The sequence below is a fragment of the Clavelina lepadiformis genome, chromosome 3, assembly GCF_947623445.1.
Source record: "Clavelina lepadiformis chromosome 3, kaClaLepa1.1, whole genome shotgun sequence".
NCBI lineage: Eukaryota > Metazoa > Chordata > Ascidiacea > Aplousobranchia > Clavelinidae > Clavelina > Clavelina lepadiformis.
The window spans coordinates 5,416,662-5,434,377 of record NC_135242.1 but is presented as its reverse complement, the minus strand read 5'-3'; the positions used below and the strand labels follow the sequence as shown (position 1 = coordinate 5,434,377).

At 39.1% G+C, this 17,716-nt stretch overlaps 3 protein-coding genes across 3 annotated transcripts in view; 2 read left to right on the top strand and 1 right to left on the bottom strand.

The window, feature by feature from the left end:
* LOC143450733 (intermembrane lipid transfer protein VPS13D-like) overlaps positions 1 to 9,646 on the top strand; it is a 31,951-nt gene extending 22,305 nt beyond the window's left edge. The window contains exons 55-77 of the mRNA XM_076951395.1: positions 223 to 424; positions 775 to 942; positions 1,050 to 1,173; positions 1,371 to 1,630; positions 1,851 to 2,067; positions 2,278 to 2,442; positions 2,610 to 2,773; positions 2,875 to 2,980; positions 3,061 to 3,177; positions 3,313 to 3,490; positions 3,635 to 3,833; positions 4,139 to 4,311; positions 4,486 to 4,741; positions 4,948 to 5,114; positions 5,529 to 5,673; positions 5,765 to 6,034; positions 6,266 to 6,445; positions 6,765 to 6,890; positions 7,062 to 7,200; positions 7,956 to 8,065; positions 8,191 to 8,316; positions 8,431 to 8,622; positions 8,776 to 9,646. Of these exons, the coding sequence (XP_076807510.1) occupies positions 223 to 424; positions 775 to 942; positions 1,050 to 1,173; positions 1,371 to 1,630; positions 1,851 to 2,067; positions 2,278 to 2,442; positions 2,610 to 2,773; positions 2,875 to 2,980; positions 3,061 to 3,177; positions 3,313 to 3,490; positions 3,635 to 3,833; positions 4,139 to 4,311; positions 4,486 to 4,741; positions 4,948 to 5,114; positions 5,529 to 5,673; positions 5,765 to 6,034; positions 6,266 to 6,445; positions 6,765 to 6,890; positions 7,062 to 7,200; positions 7,956 to 8,065; positions 8,191 to 8,316; positions 8,431 to 8,622; positions 8,776 to 8,997 (4,006 nt within the window). The 3' untranslated portion in view covers positions 8,998 to 9,646. The remainder of the gene's footprint in view (positions 1 to 222; positions 425 to 774; positions 943 to 1,049; positions 1,174 to 1,370; positions 1,631 to 1,850; positions 2,068 to 2,277; positions 2,443 to 2,609; positions 2,774 to 2,874; positions 2,981 to 3,060; positions 3,178 to 3,312; positions 3,491 to 3,634; positions 3,834 to 4,138; positions 4,312 to 4,485; positions 4,742 to 4,947; positions 5,115 to 5,528; positions 5,674 to 5,764; positions 6,035 to 6,265; positions 6,446 to 6,764; positions 6,891 to 7,061; positions 7,201 to 7,955; positions 8,066 to 8,190; positions 8,317 to 8,430; positions 8,623 to 8,775) is intronic.
* Positions 9,647 to 10,464: 818 nt separating this feature from the next.
* On the top strand, positions 10,465 to 12,606 carry LOC143450734 (sulfotransferase ssu-1-like). The gene is made up of 4 exons (XM_076951396.1): positions 10,465 to 11,470; positions 11,614 to 11,842; positions 11,970 to 12,108; positions 12,257 to 12,606. The coding sequence occupies exons 1-4, from the start codon at positions 11,083 to 11,085 to the stop codon at positions 12,434 to 12,436; spliced, it is 936 nt and encodes a 311-aa protein (XP_076807511.1). The 5' UTR covers positions 10,465 to 11,082; the 3' UTR covers positions 12,437 to 12,606.
* Positions 12,607 to 14,070: 1,464 nt separating this feature from the next.
* Positions 14,071 to 16,114, bottom strand: LOC143449259 (sulfotransferase ssu-1-like). The gene is made up of 4 exons (XM_076949375.1): positions 15,678 to 16,114; positions 15,293 to 15,521; positions 15,008 to 15,140; positions 14,071 to 14,918 (listed from the first exon to the last, which is right to left on the bottom strand). The coding sequence occupies exons 1-4, from the start codon at positions 16,048 to 16,050 to the stop codon at positions 14,748 to 14,750; spliced, it is 906 nt and encodes a 301-aa protein (XP_076805490.1). The 5' UTR covers positions 16,051 to 16,114; the 3' UTR covers positions 14,071 to 14,747.
* Between the last annotated feature and the right edge of the window lie 1,602 nt (positions 16,115 to 17,716).

Sequence of the window (17,716 nt, the reverse complement as noted above, 5' to 3'; positions counted from 1 at the left end):
TGTATGTAAGAATAAAAAACGCGATGCTACAACATTAAAATCACTACCGAGAAGGATATGAACATAATTGGCGGAAAGATATGAGCGTTTGCACAAATGCAGATACTTATTAGTGCGCGCGTGAATAAACAAGGCTGGTTGTTACGCAGTTTTTCGAAAAATCACGCTGGGTATGTTTGCAAGAGAAAGCATGTCCTGAGCATTGCGTTTGTGGAAATGCAGCTTCGCGGTTTGCATCCAACGGAAACTCTATCCCACTTATGAGGAGGTTTGTGAGATCTTAGGGCAGCATGGTGAGTCCGAGCATCGATCCGAATCAGGCTGGGAGAATTATATTCCTCAACTTCCTGGACACACCATCATCATTCTTCCTCCCGTGGTCATCTCTAATCTTCTTCCGTGCGAGCTCCATTACTACGTGAAGGTGAGGAGAGATTATTTGAAATTAAGATTTAATGATTAAAACTACGGTACATTAATTTTATTGGCAAGAAAATCTTGTCGTAAATTCTTAGAATGTTTAGCTGAAAAATGAAAGTCTTTTGCAGACAATTCTAGATTTATTATTTAAAAATAAACACGATTCATGTAACGTTACATGCTCTTAAAAAAGTATTTCATGTAGGAGTATTATTGATTTACAAATAAATTTTTATCAAGCTTTACATAATTTATCAGATTCTTGAAATACCTCTGCTGTCATTCATTTAGGCGATTTTACTTACTGCATGCTATAACTTGTAAGTACGTAATTAAGTTAAAAATTTTTCTCAGAACTCTAATGTTGAAGGAACGCTGAAGCCAGGAATGGACGCCACGCCACACGCCGTCCATGTGTTCCCGATCAACGCCGCACAACCATCACTCATAGTCGGTTGTTTACCCGAAAATTTCAAAAACTGCAGAGAACTAGTCGTTCCATCGATGGTGAAAAATTTCCAGGTACTATATTCCGAAGCTCATGCCTAATATGATTGTGTGGTAGGTGACCAGCTTCCATTCATGTGCTGTTAATCGTTTTATTTAATTTTATAATTTTATCATGCCAGATGCGAATGTCTCTAAAAGATTATAGAAACGAAACCTTGGTCCTCAATGTCCGCATTCTTTGGCGTCTCAATTGCTCGGTTAAAATCTCAATCATGGCCGGGTACTGGATTGTTAACAGAACAGGTTAAATTTTTGGAACTACTATTGGCTACATCGTGATTGTGCTATAGCTTTTGTGAGACTTTCGTTAACACTCTAATTCTGGTTCAATGCCGTTTAAATAACGCATGTGTTTTGCTGAAGTGAAGTACAACATCCACATCTTGAGGTAACCACGACACAGATCAGAAAATGTTTAATTTAATCACATTCAATCGCAGGTCTTCCGGTAGTGGTCAAGCAAGACGGATGCTCGAACGTTGCAGCTGGCCAGTACGAAACACACGAAGTGGCACGAAGCTTGCAGCCTTTGTTATTTTCGTACGCAAACAGGGAGAGCCCCTACCTATGCACCATGAGGTTGGGGACGCAATCGAGGCTGGACGAAGTCTACGCGTCTGGGGTTCATTTAAGGGGAGTCCCCATGTTTTGCGAGCGGTTTTCCACCGACGGTGGTTCTTGCACGAGGAACTTAAAAATGGTTAGCGTCTTGTGCGAGTGATGTTAGAATTAACTTCTAATTCTTTCTGAGCGCACCGTTATTGATAAGCCCTATTCAAGTGTTGAAATTGTTTAAGTTTTGTGAAAGAATAACTTATAATTTTTTACTGTCGCTCTTAGTTTCTCGTTTGATACCTCCCTGTAATTCTCATCAACTGCGAAAATCTCTTTTTCATTCCATTACAATTTCTATTTTACAGCTCACCAATGACCAGACCCCGAACCGGGAGTTTTACATCGGTATAAGCGTGCAACGGGGTTGGGGCAGATACCTGCACACCCACATAGTGACAGTAGCACCCAGGTTCATGTTATTTAATAGAACTCGCTCTCACCGTTTAAGTTTCGCGCAAAGACACACAATCTCGTATACAGCGGACTCGGCCGGGACCTCATTTCATCTCACCATCATCCCGGGTAGGTTGTGACAACTGGTCGAACGCCGCTGCTAATTTGGCCGGGCCTCCAGCGCAGATACTTCTTGTGTTATATTTTGTTTGAATTTAAAACGTTTTCCCGGAATTAATAAAAACGTTTCAATTTCAAGAATTGCTATAATTGAACAACTTTTCACATTAACACCGTGATTTCAAGCTTGAGACTGCAAGGGATCTCTGTGTTTTGCAGGCTCAAGTTGTGTATTTCATTGGCCGAGAGTCGACCGCGACACTCTGTTGTGTGTAAAGCTTGCAGATGAACCTTCTTGCCATTGGTCTGGTGGATTCTTCATCGACAAAACAAACGCGTTCCACGTCGCTCTACGCTTGACCTCTGGTGCTCATCTACAGTCTGGTGGGTAGTACTTGTCATGTATATGCAATGTTAGTAAAAGTGTATGATATCAAAAACGCGAAATTAATGCCGTGCAAAAATATAACATTGTAGCACTATTTATACTACTTCATTTAATATTTTTCGGTACAGAATGTTTTAATAATTTTGCTGTTTTCGTGGCGTAGTCGGTCAGCTTCACCCTCTAGCGCCACACTGCATATTCCTCAACATCGAGGTCACGCTTGTGAAAGCAACCTACTGCGTGTCGGTGAGCGACGCTGATCCGAACCTCGTGCCGCCGCCTTTGCGCGTCGACAACGTGTCTTCAGCCCCGATCATTTTCAAGCAGGTTTGCTTTGAGCTTGTGCCGGGACATTGTAGCCTCGTGGATTTTTGTGCTGTAGTTTAAAACGTCGGCGTTTGAAGGTTTTATCAATTCGCTTTTAACAGGCTGGTACAGACGAAAGTTACAACACCGAGGTACCCGCGGAAACCCAACTTGCGTACGCGTGCGACGAGCCATGTCTACCGCAGATGATAGAATGCAATGTATTAGGTAAGCGACCAGAACATTCGAGTGGTTTGTTAGGATTTTGCGCCTCCACACCGCTAACTATTTGCTCGTTTGCATCTAAGGCGGTTCAGATCAAGTAAAGATGGACATGACATGCGTCGGTTTGGAGAAACAACTGTATTATGAGAATTATATCTATATAACGTTGGGTTCACCGCCGCGTTTGCTGTCGACGATGGGTAAGTTTCATCGACTGCATCACCTGGCCATTGGTGACGTTTGTGTTAAGCTCGACCCTTTACAGTTAAATTCAGGCATGAGTTGAGTATGTTGATGTCATCACATCGGTCTTCTTTTGTCTTCCTCATCATCAGACCATCTGAGTCGTGGCCGGGTGGTTCTTGTGCTTGACGTCCAAGGAGGACAAAAGTCTCACTACATCACTCTTCAGCCGCTGCGCACTGGAAAACGCTCTCAGTTGTGGAGGATGACGAGTGAGGGAAGAATTTATCACGAAGGATCCTCCCCTCCTGAAAAAGAGTCCGCATCACAGTAAGAAGAAAAATTGTTTCCAGATTTATGAGCTGGTTGTTGAACTTGATTTTGTTGAATTAATTGATTTTTATACATTTGTTTACTGTTTTCAAAAAATTCAATCATGTGAACCTCCTAAACATGTCCTGGTTGTTGTTTCAGCGAAAATAGCCGACCGAGGCAACAACGTAGTGGCCTGGTGCTGGATATTGCAGAGATGGCGATCAACCAGAGCAGGCAGCTGGATCAAGGAATCCTCCTCGCTCTTCGCCAGCATGATGAGAGAAGAAGATCAACTCAGACCTGGTTGTTTGGTGATGACGGAAGACTGAAATGCAGGCACAGGAACCTCTGTGTCCAGGTACTGTTACAAGTCACAACAATTTGGTGTCATATACAGTAACACACACTGCTATGCTATATTTTAAGGTTAACCTCATTTTGCTGTAATTGTCTCCCTGCTTTCTTCATTGTCAACTGTGTACGTTTATTGTTTAGGTTGTTTACATAATGAAAGTAAAAGCGTACTGTTTATTTCGACAAACTGGCTATCATTATTCCACACCATTCACTTCTCATATTACTCAATTTCATTTCGTTCAGTGGTTAAGGGCTTAACCTTAAAGACGTTATACTTTGTTCTAATATGTTGGTCTATCTATACAGGCCAATACTCTAACAGTCGGAAGTCCGGCAGTGTTGGCCTCGTACGACGAAAGGCGAGTTTGTTTACCGAATGAACTCTGTTCCCATCATAAGCTCATACCCGGAAGTGGAATGCTTTCTCTCAAAGTTATTCGCGATGGACCTACCAGGGTTCTTCGAATCGTTGATATAAGGTGAAAAAAAATCAGTTTTAAATTGAAATACTGGCGATATTAATGTTTCAGATATGAAGCGCCGATTTGCACAGCGGCTTCGTCATTAATTCATTGTTCAAATTAACCTTTCTACTGATGTAATATAGATGATTATTATAACCAGTATTATCTCGTTTTTAATTCAATGGACAGACAAAAGCGTGCTAAAGTGTTTGCGAAAGAAACGGATTGGACATTACTCGAATACAACGCCGAGTCGTCATCGAAGTCTGCAGCTGGACTTGGTTCCAAATTTTCCGTTTCAATGAGCATGCCCAAGGGCGTGGGGATTTCCCTAATCAGCAACGCTCCCGAAGAATTGCTCTATTTAACCATGAATGGGGTTCATCTGAATGTATCAGGATCTGGTACGGAACAGATATTCTCGCTCAGAGTTCAAAAAACGCAGGTAAAAATAAAATTACAAGTTTTGATAATTGCGGTACCTCACAACATAGCTAAATAACATTCCATTAGGATCATATCTATATATGGGTTAGAATGCTTTGGTGCTTGACAACTTGCCGCTTAGCGCTATTTTTTGTAGTAAAAAACAAATATTAGAAACATATTGATGTAAAAAACTTTTGTATTATGTCGTGTTCTACGAACTAGATTGACAACCAGTTATTAGACGGATATCCGACTGTGTTGCTGAGCCCAAACCAGACTTCTAATTCTAGAGCGAGTCCCTCCCACCGCTCCTCAAGCTCCTCACCATCCTCCCCGATAGATCCGCTCATCTCCGTCACCGCCGTTCGACAACCTTCGAAGAGCAGAATGTGAGACATAAAACGAACTCCGTAATTTTCAGTGTCGAAGAGAAATAATCAGGCCTGGTGCTGTATTTTCAAGTTTCTGTTTCTTTTGTTGCTTGTTAGTAGAGGCAGCGTCTATGTCACCCGCCATTTGTAGGTTTATGTTAGTTGTTAGCTTTGCTTGAAATTTACCACGTATTGATATAAGCTATAAGCTATTATTTATTTTAACTTAACCCACGCGTCATGAAAGAAATTAACCTCCTAAACTGAATTCTAAACCTTGACCAACCCAACGTAGTCTACCATGGAAATAGCGACTTCCTTTTTTCTAATAAATTTTAATTTATTGTATTTCCATGTTATTAAGTTTAAATTCTTTCCTTCACTACTGCAACGTCTGCCTTGTCTCATCGGTTACGTGTCAACGTTTTCTAGGTACGAGATTTACAAGTCGCTCGAGGTGAGCATCGGAAAACTTTCCATCGCAATAGAAGAGCGTCTCATGCTCAAACTGCTTCACTTCATTGGCTACGGTCTTGCCTTGTCTCAACGAGACACTGAACTGCTCACTGAAGCAAAGGTACGAAGTCACTCGCCAATCATCATTTTGATAAAACGTGAACCTCGTTTTCCCGTCTCTGGCTCAAACAGGTTTTCATTCTGCATTTTAGATGGACCTCAACCTTAGCATCAGTAACATCAACGATGAAAACTACACAGTTGCCAAACGTTTTTACTTCGACTCTCTCAACCTCTCCGTTGCCGCTCCTTCGCGGCTCAGTGTAATCACTGCATCCCGGCTCCTCCCGGAGTTAAAAGCCATCAAACGAGCTCTCACCTTCCCCCTGGTGTCCTTCGAAAGAGCACCTGTGTCCATTCAGGCTTATCATAAACGACATCTCTTTGAAACGGTTGAGTTTGTGTTGGCCGATTTATCCAAGGTGCTGCTGCTGAAATCACTAACTTAGTATAGACAATATAGACATGCTACAGCATTGCTGGTGTACTTGAAGATGTTTTATTTGAAACTAGTTGCTTTCAATTTTAGGGCTTGTAGTTTTGTTGAATGCAACGAAATAACTCAATTTAAAATCGTTACGCTGTCTTAATACACAAAAGCTAAGAACTTTTGACGTTGATTAAATCAACCGGTTTCTGATCATACTTTGCAGCATTTACGAGATCAGCTGATGAATCAAGCAGCCGCCATTTTGGGCTCCGTTGATTTTCTCGGCAACCCTATTGGTTTGCTGAGTGACGTCAGGTCCGCTGTGGTGAGCGGATTGGCCAGTGGCAATATTCAAAATATGGTTAAGCACATCACACATGGACTGTCCGATTCAACCGCTAAAGTAAGTTAAGTTATGCTGGTCGATCACTACGCAAGTGTTACACTAGTCTGAGAAATATGCCGAAATGTAGGAAAAAGAGTTGTTGCTGTATTACCTAATTTGCATATGCCGATGGTATTTTTCTTATACGTTTAAAAAGTGAGTAAAGATGTAGTAGTTGTAGCAAGTTGCAAGGACTTAATTCAATCCCTTTTGGTATGTAATGATGCACAACAGTAGTGCAGTACGCACACAGTGCAAAAAGTAAAAGGTTTTACACACACTCCACACAACACGGGTGAACACTTTGCACGTTTCAGTAAAGTCATTTACTTCTTAGTTCACTAGCACGCTGTCAGCCGGCCTGGGAGGCATAAGCATGGACGAAGAGTACGAAGACAAGCGCAGAGCGATTCAGGCGAATGCTCGTAGCGATGGCGGCAGTCACGTTGTCGCAGGGTTGCAGGTAAACTGCTTGATATGTTGCCTTTAAACCTTTTCCATACAAACTGTTATTAGTGATAGTATAATGATGCTGTTAGTTCTACTTTGCGTAGGTTGTGATAGCAAAGCACGTTTATGTTAAGTTTATAAACCTTACACGTTAAATTTTGAAATATTTTCAACTTGCTTCCAGGGTTTCATGGCCGGAGTTATTGGCGGCTTAACTAGCGTAGTCACCCAGCCTGTAAAGGGCGCTCAAAGCGAAGGAGCCAAAGGTTTTTTTACAGGAATCGGAAAAGGACTCATCGGAACTGTAACCAAACCAGTCACAGGTATTTTCTCGATACATGTTTTATAACAACAGTAACCAACCAGGCTATTCAATAAAGATCTCGAAAATTTTTTTCTAGCTATTCCGAAAATTACGGGGCATAGCCAGTTACAAAAAAAGCTACATAATGTCAGCCATATAAGACCACATCACTTAATCTAATACAATGATTTTTTAATACATGAAAATTGCTATGAGCAATTTTCATGTATTAAAAAATGCAGAAATGTTCGAGATCTTCAAAATCCATTACGCTCTGTTAGTCAAACAACGTAATGCTGATGTAAAGAAATAATCTCTTAAAGACGGTTCATTTTTTATTAAAATTATTCACATAATCGATAAATTACTTTAGCTTATCCCAGGCCAAATTTTCTCGTTTATAAACCGTTAGTTTTGCATCGTATTTGCTGCATTGTAATCTTAAACTTTGATCGATGACATTGTTTCTTATCACCCGTCATTTCGACTCTCGTTTCACTCTGTGACCGATCGAATTTTAAGCGCACTTCGCAAAAGGAACAAAGTTTATTCACATTGTTTGTGTGATGTTGATGGCATTTTTCTCGTTTCGTTTAACTCCGGCCATGCATAGTCCGACACATTTCAGTACAGCAAATAAACCCGCCAGTTTCTGCAGCCGTTGTGCTGAGTGTAGCATTATGGTAAATACTGAATATACCGTATATTGAAGTCGCAAAATACCGCAAAGCATTTTACTCGTAGCCGCTTACGACTATATTTTTCTTCTGGAAGGCGTTTTAGATTTCGCTTCGGAATCAGCATCTGCCGTTCGCCAGATGAGTATGTCCAGCGATCGAATTGTTGAGAGAGCCAGGCCGGTGCGATGCTGCCACAGTTTCCAGGTATTAGGCATCCCTTTCCAAAGCTTTATCATCAACATGCTGTAGTTGGGATAACGTCTCACCTTTGGCGCAGTGTTTTTAATGAATAACTTGAAGACATTTTTAAAATCCTTTTTGTTTTTCAGGGTTGTTTGCAGCTTTATTCGACGTCACAGGCGGTAGGGCAAAGCTTCCTCTACATGCTAAATAAGAACGACTACAGCGAACATTTCTACGCGCTTGCACAAGTTCAGCAAGACGACGATATGCAAGTAAGACAGCTCTTGTAACCTTACTTATCAACAGTTTCAGCCGCCTTGATGGCAATGTAAAAACTGTTAAAGAGGCCATAAATATGGAAACTTTATGTCATGCTTAATACTAAGGTACTCATCACCAACAAGAAAATCTACGTAATAGAAGGAAATGAACCCGACTTAGACCACGTTAAGATCGCCGTCGATTACCCGTATCTGCTCAATGCCCAGGTCCTGTCAGATTGTCATTCTTCCACGACTAGCACCTCCTCGCATCATACCGGTTTCGACCGGCCCATGCTGGAGTTGACCATCAAATCGGTGCGTGAGTGTCTCGCATAGAAATTTCATGTGTCGGCCAGTTAAAATTTTTCTTTCATATATGAATCATTTATTAACCAGACACCTTTTTTTGCGTGTTGATGAAATTCTAGTTACTAGTTTAGTACGTTTTAACCAGTTTTGTTCACCCAGGCACCACAGTTCGGCCAGTATGCTTACAACAACGCAGAAAGCAGCCAGATGCGTTATCAGGTTAAAAAGCCGAAGGTGGCATGCCGCAACGTCACCGTTGCGCAACGAGTTTGTCAGCAGATCAATTATGCGAAAGCCCTAGCCTCGCAGCAGACTGAAACTCTCCAATGTGACCCGGATGAAGAAGATGCAAAAGACAGAGCTTTTGACTTGGAAGTTTAACCGTTCGCATCCTGTATAACGTAGAAATTTCTGTCAAAGTAACTTGCATCGTTATAGCCGCATACCCTTCTTAGCGATCTTAACTTTGGTTAATGCTTTGCGACCACATGAATCATATATTAGCTTTTTCTGTGTTTAACCGGTAGTACATGTTATGTAGAGCTACTGTGATATGTATCAGGCCAGCCGTTTTTGCGTACGCGTGTCTTACTGTAGAATGCAATGTATTTGAGTTGATGTATTTTTAACGGTGTTTCACGTTCACGTAATTGCTTTACAAACCTGTACACTAAAGTAAGATTTTTTCCGCTAATCTGTTTCATTTTGTCATCAGTGTATTGCGTCATGTCTTACCATTCATATATGCAGCACTGTGTAATGCAAATATCAAGCTGTCATTCGCACATTGTTCCACACCTGTTCCTTTAGCGCCCGTCTCATAGAGAACGACTATGCAGACCTTTCTGTCCAATTACTATGTAACCTTGCTATTGTTATGTTTGCCATTTTTATTTATATTAATGAATTTCGGTGCATGCCGCTATTGAGAGTGGGACAGTTAGAACATCTGTCACCTCTAACGTAAATTTTGTTAACGAGAAGATTTTTGCTTTTTATCGAAAAAAATCAATATTACTCATTTTTACACTATGTTATTTTGTGAATTCGTCCCGTTATGTACAGGGCGATTCGCTTTTGGAACAGATGGCCAACTTGTGCATCAATTTTTTATTACCATCAGGCAAGGATGGCAAAGTTCCTGTAATGACCTACCCCGTCGTCCGCCTAAACTTACGATTGACTCTCACTTGCGCTAAGTTTTGTCATGAAAATTCACACGGAAACAATAGTTAAGATATATCTTATTTGAGTGAAGAACAACAAAAGATCAAGTTTCAAACAACAGGATGTCATGGTGAAAGGATGGTAACAGCAGTATGTAGCTTTTCAACGTAGCATTTGTAACATCAAGTTGCATAGGGTGCTACTTGCGAAAACCGTTAGCATGTGTTTGAAACTTTCTGACTGGCAGATCTTTATTAACAGCTGAGTAATGGTGAGTTTGCGACGTGCAAAATTTTAAGTTTAGTTTTGATGGTCTTACCGCGAAGTTACGCAACCTTCATGTGCATCGTAAAACAGTTCAGCTGAACCGGTAAATCTTCCTGGTTGCTGACGTTGGTTGGCCTAAACTCGAAGACGTTATTGTAAGTTTATTTTCCTGAAAAGTACATTCTGGCGCACAACGACGATATTTTAAAGAGGATTTAGCTAAAGTCAGCAGTAATCATAATCTACCAATACAGATTCTTCAAGCTAGCATTTGCCGATTGTTTAAATCCGCTGTCACAGCGTTTGGTAAGTTACAAGATATCACCGGCGAGAAAGAAGATTGAGGGAAAAACGCAAAGCGAATCGCATGAAGTGTTTCTATGTAATGTTTGACTTTCCGTCAAAGTGGTTAAAACTTTCGTATTAAGCGCTAAAGGCAACAGCTATTGTGTCTAGTGTAGCGTACGAAGAGAGCTTTGTGTTAGTTATTTGACTGACGTACTCGTCAAATAGGCTTTGTACAGCAGTATTGTTAGCAAGTTAATATTTTCCAAACCATACGTTGTACTTCTGCATAAGTTGCTTTTTGTATTTCATTACGCGTATGAAACGCTGGGCGCCATGATTAGGTCTTGCGCATAAGCAAAGAGTCAAAGGCAGTTTTGCCAACGGTGTAATTGAGTGCTTCAGTTCCTTTACTTCTTGACGGCGACAGCTGGTTAGGCATTATCATCTGGTGTAAATATAGTCAAATATTGTAGTGAATTTGCTAACTGAAATTGCCTACTTCAAAGACGTGAATATTGCACAATATCCTTTGATCAATATTGTATCAGTTGTACTAAAATTGTTTAGTAAGGCTTAGTATTGTTTCAGTAAGACTGTGAAGGCATTAGGTGTAAACTAAGCAGAAAATTAAACCTAGTATGATTCGTATTAGTGTGTGATGTATTTTGCATTTCATATAATCAAAAACTTATTAATTGTTGAATCTATATTTTAGTTGCATCATCGAAAATCACTAAGTTGAGAATGGCCTCTGAAAGAGATGAAAAAGCAGGTGTAAAAAGACCTTTCTATGCCTACGTTAAACACCCTTCCATTGATGGGGAATACCCAGTTATCGGACACATTACCCAGGAGTTATTTAACTCGGCTGTGACCTACAAACCCGATCCAAGCGACCTATTTATAGCTTCCTATCCAAAAAATGGAACAACATGGCTGATGAACATTATTCATTTGATAAAAACCAACGGTGTACCTCTTGGAAAAGGGCAATGTCTGGATGATGTTATTCCTTTTCTTGAATTTGAAGGTGGAGAAGTGATTAAACGAGCCCAAAAACCACGGACAATAAAAACTCATCTTTTTTACGACATGACTCCTCACAATCCGGACGCAAAATACGTCTTTGTAGGTATAAAAACGTTATAGATTGTTGGAGACCAAAATTTGAAGCGATGTCCTTGGTTTTATCTTATAGCTGCAAATAGTAAAGTAAAGTTGTCAAGTTAAATGATGCCGTGTATCTGTTTCTGATTTTTCATTTGAATTTAATAGCAAGGAACCCTAAAGACGTCGTGGTGTCCTTCTATTATCACACTGTCGGATTTGATGAACATTACAAATTTAAGAATGGCACTTTTGACGATTATTTTGAAGTCTTTTTATCCGGAGGTTGCGACTCTGGAGACTATTTCAAGATGGTCCCGGAATGGTTCAAGAAGAGTCAAGAAAAGAAAAACATCCATTTTATGCTTTATGAGGATATGAAGAAAGACGTGAGAAGGTTTGTTTTCGTATTAAGAATGACTTTAAAATCAGGTCATATTTCCTTTTCTTTTCTTTTTTTGCAATTTAGATAAAACTTGAGTTAAACTTAAACTATAAGTCTGTGTAATCTTTTATATTTCCAGTGAAATTTTGAAGCTGGCTGAATTCCTCGATGATTCATATCAACAATCGCTGCTGGAAAATGATGAAGAATTGTTGAATAAAGTCATCGAATTCTCCTCTTTCAAAAAAATGCAAAAAGACTCAAAAGACGGTGTTTTTGTGAGTGACTGCAATGCCCAAGTTTTAAATGACTTCAACACCAAAACTAAAATGTTACAACAAAAAAACAAAAAGATCCCTCTTATTATCTCCATAAATAGCCACGTATACCGTTTTATTTGACATATTCTGACTTATTTCAATGCAGTGCCCAGAGTCCCGGCCAGCCGATTTACCATTTGTTCGCAAAGGCATCACTGGTGATTGGAAGACACACTTATCACGTGATCAAAGCGAGAGAATTGACCAAAGACTTGCCGAAGCAGGTCGTCTTAATTCTGGTTTCGACCAACTTTGGTCAGAATATGATGGTTTGTTAAGTTTTTGAAAATGTTCTCCGCATTAACTAACAAACAAACTTTGGCATTCTATTTGTGTTGTGTCGTAGCTATTTCATTGATTAACTTTATTGCTTGAGCTCATAAGATTTTCTTGTCAGCATCTTAAATATACTAAGATGATTTTGAAATGTTTGATTGTTCTTGAATATTTTTTTAATATATCTTTCGTATTTTTAAACTTCAATTAAAGATTATTGCAGTATTTTACGTTTTCTCTTTTACATAATATGAGCGAAATACAATAACTTACATTAACAATTGTTGTTAAAGTCCAAAAGTATGTAATGCCAGCGTTGCCCAACGTCACAGAAAGCAAATTAAAGTTACAAAAATAGTTATGAATTAAATTGCCATAAATTACATCGAAAGGATCTTCTTCATATGTGGCATTACGGACAACAGAATGGTGCTGGCGATCCAGTTTAGCTCATTGAAATTCAGTAGTTTGCTAAAAATTTTGATTTGAGATATTTTTTATGAATTTATGAGTTTATAACTACTTTATTAAATGGGAAAATCTTTACCACGTAAATAATACCTATTGCTTTTACGTTGAAAAATATTTCTGCGCTTATAAGAAGGTATCAAGATAACAAGATATCTAACATTAACGTGGTTGGTGCCGTGACAATTACGAGGAAATCAGCTGGCATTGTCCTACAATCTGTGACGTAAAAAGTTTACATTACCTCACAGCTATGATGACGTCGACACCGGCGAAGAGTAAAAAAGAGACTAAATCTCAACCTCTCGTGCAGGACACGTTGAAGTATGTTGCCAAGTTGTCATGCTTGTGCACACAGCGTATCACCGAGTTTTACAACCACAGATATTTGATGATGACTTAGCTGTAACTACCCGAGGGTGATTATATTTCACCACAAGTAGGCCTCCAGGAAGTTCCAAGCGCCCACATGAGGGCGGTAGGCCACCACCTAGTTTGGAAAACACTCTGTTGAACACTCACCGATTTTTCTCTATTTGGCGATTCTCTCTCTATTTTGTGTAAGAAACTAAGAAATCTGTCGTCGCTTGTCAAACATTGCCAGAGTATTGTTAAGTACAAACCAGACTAGTCAAACAAATGCGTTAGTACAGAAAGAACTAGCATGATGCTGTATAATAATTATACAGCAAGTGACGATCAAGTTCGGGTTCATGCCTGACACATCAGCTGCTGCTTGACAGTATTTCAGATTTTCATATATTCAGATAATTACACGCAATCGGTAGAAGAGCACTGGGTAATATGACCTCAAGCATAAAGATTTGTTATGGTTTGTATTCAAGGTATGGCAAACTGTCTCACAAATCGTAACTGTAGCGAAACTGTGTTAGCTGATTTTAGTAAGTTTCACAATAATGCTAATTTGATGAGGAACACCGATCAAGACGCTGAAAGAACAAAAAGGAATATTTTATGTAACATTACCCATTGCAATTATTTTCCGTGTTAATCATATGTCCTTATATAGCACCATTGCCTGCAGTTATTACATGTCCGTTCGAAATTCTATGGGTCTTGCCCTTTTTATTTTCTACACATTGATTGTGTATTTAAGAATATATTTCTTGTTTATTATGTTGTAACAAGGTTCGCACCATACTTATCAATGAACTTAATGGTATTAATTTGATTAATTTCCTTTTAATTCTCAAGTTCAATTCAGTTCATTGATACATTCAATTCCAGTTTGATCAATTAGTGTCATTAGTGTCAATCAATTAGATCACACATTTGATGGCATGTAAATCACAACAACTTTCAACTTTATAACGCTACAGCTTAATTAAGGCGATGTATTTTCAATTCAATCAAACTATAATACCGTATATACATGATGTAAATTAAAAGATGATCACATTAAAAACAGCTGATGCACTGCGGCAGGTCGACGGCAAAAAGGTTTTTAGATGTAAATTCTTCTGCTTTACGTTCACTTGCAGATCATTGCGATGAATATTAACATTATAACTTAAAAAGAGCACAAAGTAACATAAAGGTGATTTGAAATAGATTACAAATTTTAGAGCATTTTATCGGTTATAAGGAAATCTCAAGAAATGGGTTTTATCTTGCAGCTCATAGTTCTACAGTCAGAAAGAGTTCACGAACAATCATTAAAAAGAGAAATTTTCAAAAGATGCATATTTGTAGACACAGACATCTGTATACATTTATCTGAACTTATTTTATATTCACATAAAGATTTACAACTATAAACATTGCTTGATTCAGACTGATCGTTTATTAATTAAAAATGATCGCTTTATTGTTAAGTAGTCATCACATTCCCGTCACACGTCCGCATATCGGACACGGACGTTTTCAAACTCAGGATATTTCTGCGCAGTTTCTGCCATTTTCAAATCTATTAGCTTACTCTGTTCTTCGGAAAGCTCATCCCTCCAACTTCCGATGGCTCCCTTCCTCAGAAATGGTCGGTCCTTGGGTCGAGGAGAGTAAAACTAAAAAAGGCGTTTATAGATAAATACTGATTGAAAGCATAAGCTACGTAGCCATTGAAGGCTTTCTAAAATCCATTATGTTTTCTTACGTATCTTTTCTGTTTAGCTTTCATTGCCAAAAAACTCGCATTCTCAAGCACTTTGTCCAAAATTTCCTCATTATTACGTAAGAGAGACTCTTTCCAGCTTGGACCAAGGAAGTCTGCAACTTTCAACACTTCCCTACAAGAAGATTATGAGCTTTATATTCCAGCAGTGGGTATATATCGAGTAAAAACAAAGATTTTATGACTGTGCTGAATGCGCACTGCTTCATTCTAAAGTTCCTTGAATAAAATATTCCCATGAGGAAGAAGAAATCCAAAGATATTTACTTCCTTAGATCCAGGATCATATCTTCATAGAAAAGAAACAGGATGTTGTCCTGCTTTAGAGAGCGCTCATACCACTGTGGTACCATCTCAAAGTAGCTGCCCCAGTCACAACCGCCGGCCATAAATATCTCAAAATAATCATCCAGTTTGCCATCTTTCCAGTCATAAAATTGCTCGTATCCTACGGTGTGGTGGTAGAATGATACAACGCAATCCTTTGGGTTCCTCGCTAAAATTTAAAATTTAGAAAACTTTATGCAAATAGATAGTCATGAGAAAGTTTTGTAATATCGTAACTTGCTAGTTTTTAATGTACTAAACACGTAGGTCTATATACTGTCATTTTTCGTTGTGCATCACAAGTTTTCACAGTTGTGTTTCTTACCAACATGAATGTATTTGGCGTTTGATGATTGAGGTAGAATGTCGAAAGGCAAGTGAGACTTTATGAATCGAGGTCTCGGCTTTTCCTTTGTAGCTTCGCCGCCAATGAGCTCAATAAAGGGGAAGTAATTTGCGATATTGTCGCCCTCCTCCACAGGAACGCCATTGTTTTTCATCAGGTAGAGAATATTATTCATCCACGTAGTTCCGCATTTTGGATAAGTTATGACGAAAACATCGTCGGGTTCAGGCTCATAACTTGAAGCCGAATCCAAACTTTCTTGGGTAATTGCGGACAGCAAAGGCAAGTTTCCTTCGACGGAAGCATGTTTGAGCATGCTATACTTAGGCAACTTATTGCTATCCTTCATCATGCTTTTAGACTATAGTTATACTATTACTTGCGTTCGTAACTAACACAAAAATTAAAATATTAGGCGTAGTTATATCGTTTATGTTTGTTGGAAGGCTGAAACCAGTTTTCATGATTTACAGTATAGTGTAAATCCTCTATACGCTACATTCTATCATAGCCCACAATTGCTGGTTTGCTTTTATTACGGGGCAAATTTGTATTGAACCTGCGTTCTTTATACCGAATGTAGATGGGTAGAATATCTTTCAATACCGATACACATTTTCAAAATTTTTATTTGCGGCCAGAGAAAACTTTTTTACCCAACTTAAACTTGGCGAAAAATGATCAGAGGTGAAACCGCATTCATACAGCTTATCACTTTTATTTTCTGACCAATGCATGTTTTTGCAGATGTGAGCAGTCGGTACTCGAAAAATACCGTACCGGTGCTTGATAAAAATTGAAAAATGTACCGACGGTACCGGGATTCGGTACTGTTTCAAAAAAGTAGTTCGGTACTTTGTGAGTGATCGGTACCGGTACCTTTTGTATACAAAACGCTGCTTCAAGTTACGTTAAGTCACAACAAATGTGACCTCGCTCCTTGCACCTTTGATAGACATTTGTAGATTAAAAAAGAAGAGCGAAAGCTAAAAAAAGTTTTAATTGAACTGATTCTGAAAAACATAGCCTACTTCTCAAAACTTTGAAATAATCACATGAAAGAGAACGAGTAAAACGTCTCGAAAAAAGTAATTCGGTACAGAAATTTGGAACGTTTTTCCAAAAGTACCGACGTCACCGATATCGGTACTACAGTGCCACGGTACTGCCCATCTCTGTTTATTTGATGTTTCAGTTTGCTGTGTCTGAACTTAAAACTATTTACTAAAAGCGCTGAAGTGAACTAAACCAAACGTTCGCTGCTGTACAACTCTTTGTTCTACTTTTATGCAACCTTGTTGACTGTATTTCAAGAAAAGCCGTAGGCTATCGTTAAGTTTACGTTGCCATGCATAGTGAGTAGTATAGTGTTGCCACCTCAGGACTCCTACCGCCACCGCCACCGCCAACCCGCCAACCCGCCAACCGGCAATCTGTCAGATTAGGTCATTCAAGTAATTAGGTCATATGTAAAAAGAGAAAAGTGACGTCATAGTTTTCGTTAGCGCCACCACACGTAAAGAAAAAAGATGTTAGAAAAAGTACAAGTGTAAAAGTGACGTCATAGTTTTCGTTAGCGCCACCACACGTAAAGAAAAAAAGATGTTAGAAAAAGTACAAGTGTAAAAGTGACGTCATAGCTTTCGTTAGCGCCAACGTGCGGTGTTCTAGATTTCTAGAGGAAAAAACATCTTGGGTTTGTGGATATTCGATATCAGTTACATCATAGTTTCGGTGTAAAGTATACAGAACGATGAACCGTATGCATTGCCACCTGGAATCATATGGAGAAAAGCCTAGAGTAAGAATGCGTTAATTGACACACTAACATGACCTGGTTATGAAATCCAGCTTGGGTTGAAATAAGCCAGACTTTAGAAACAAAGCATTGGAAGGTATTACAACCAATCCATTCGATTCCAGGTGTAAGAGAAGAATAAATAATAGCTGGTACCCAGATGTGATTTTTCTTGACCCGATTATAAAGGCAAGTCCAAACTTGTCTGATTGAAACAAGT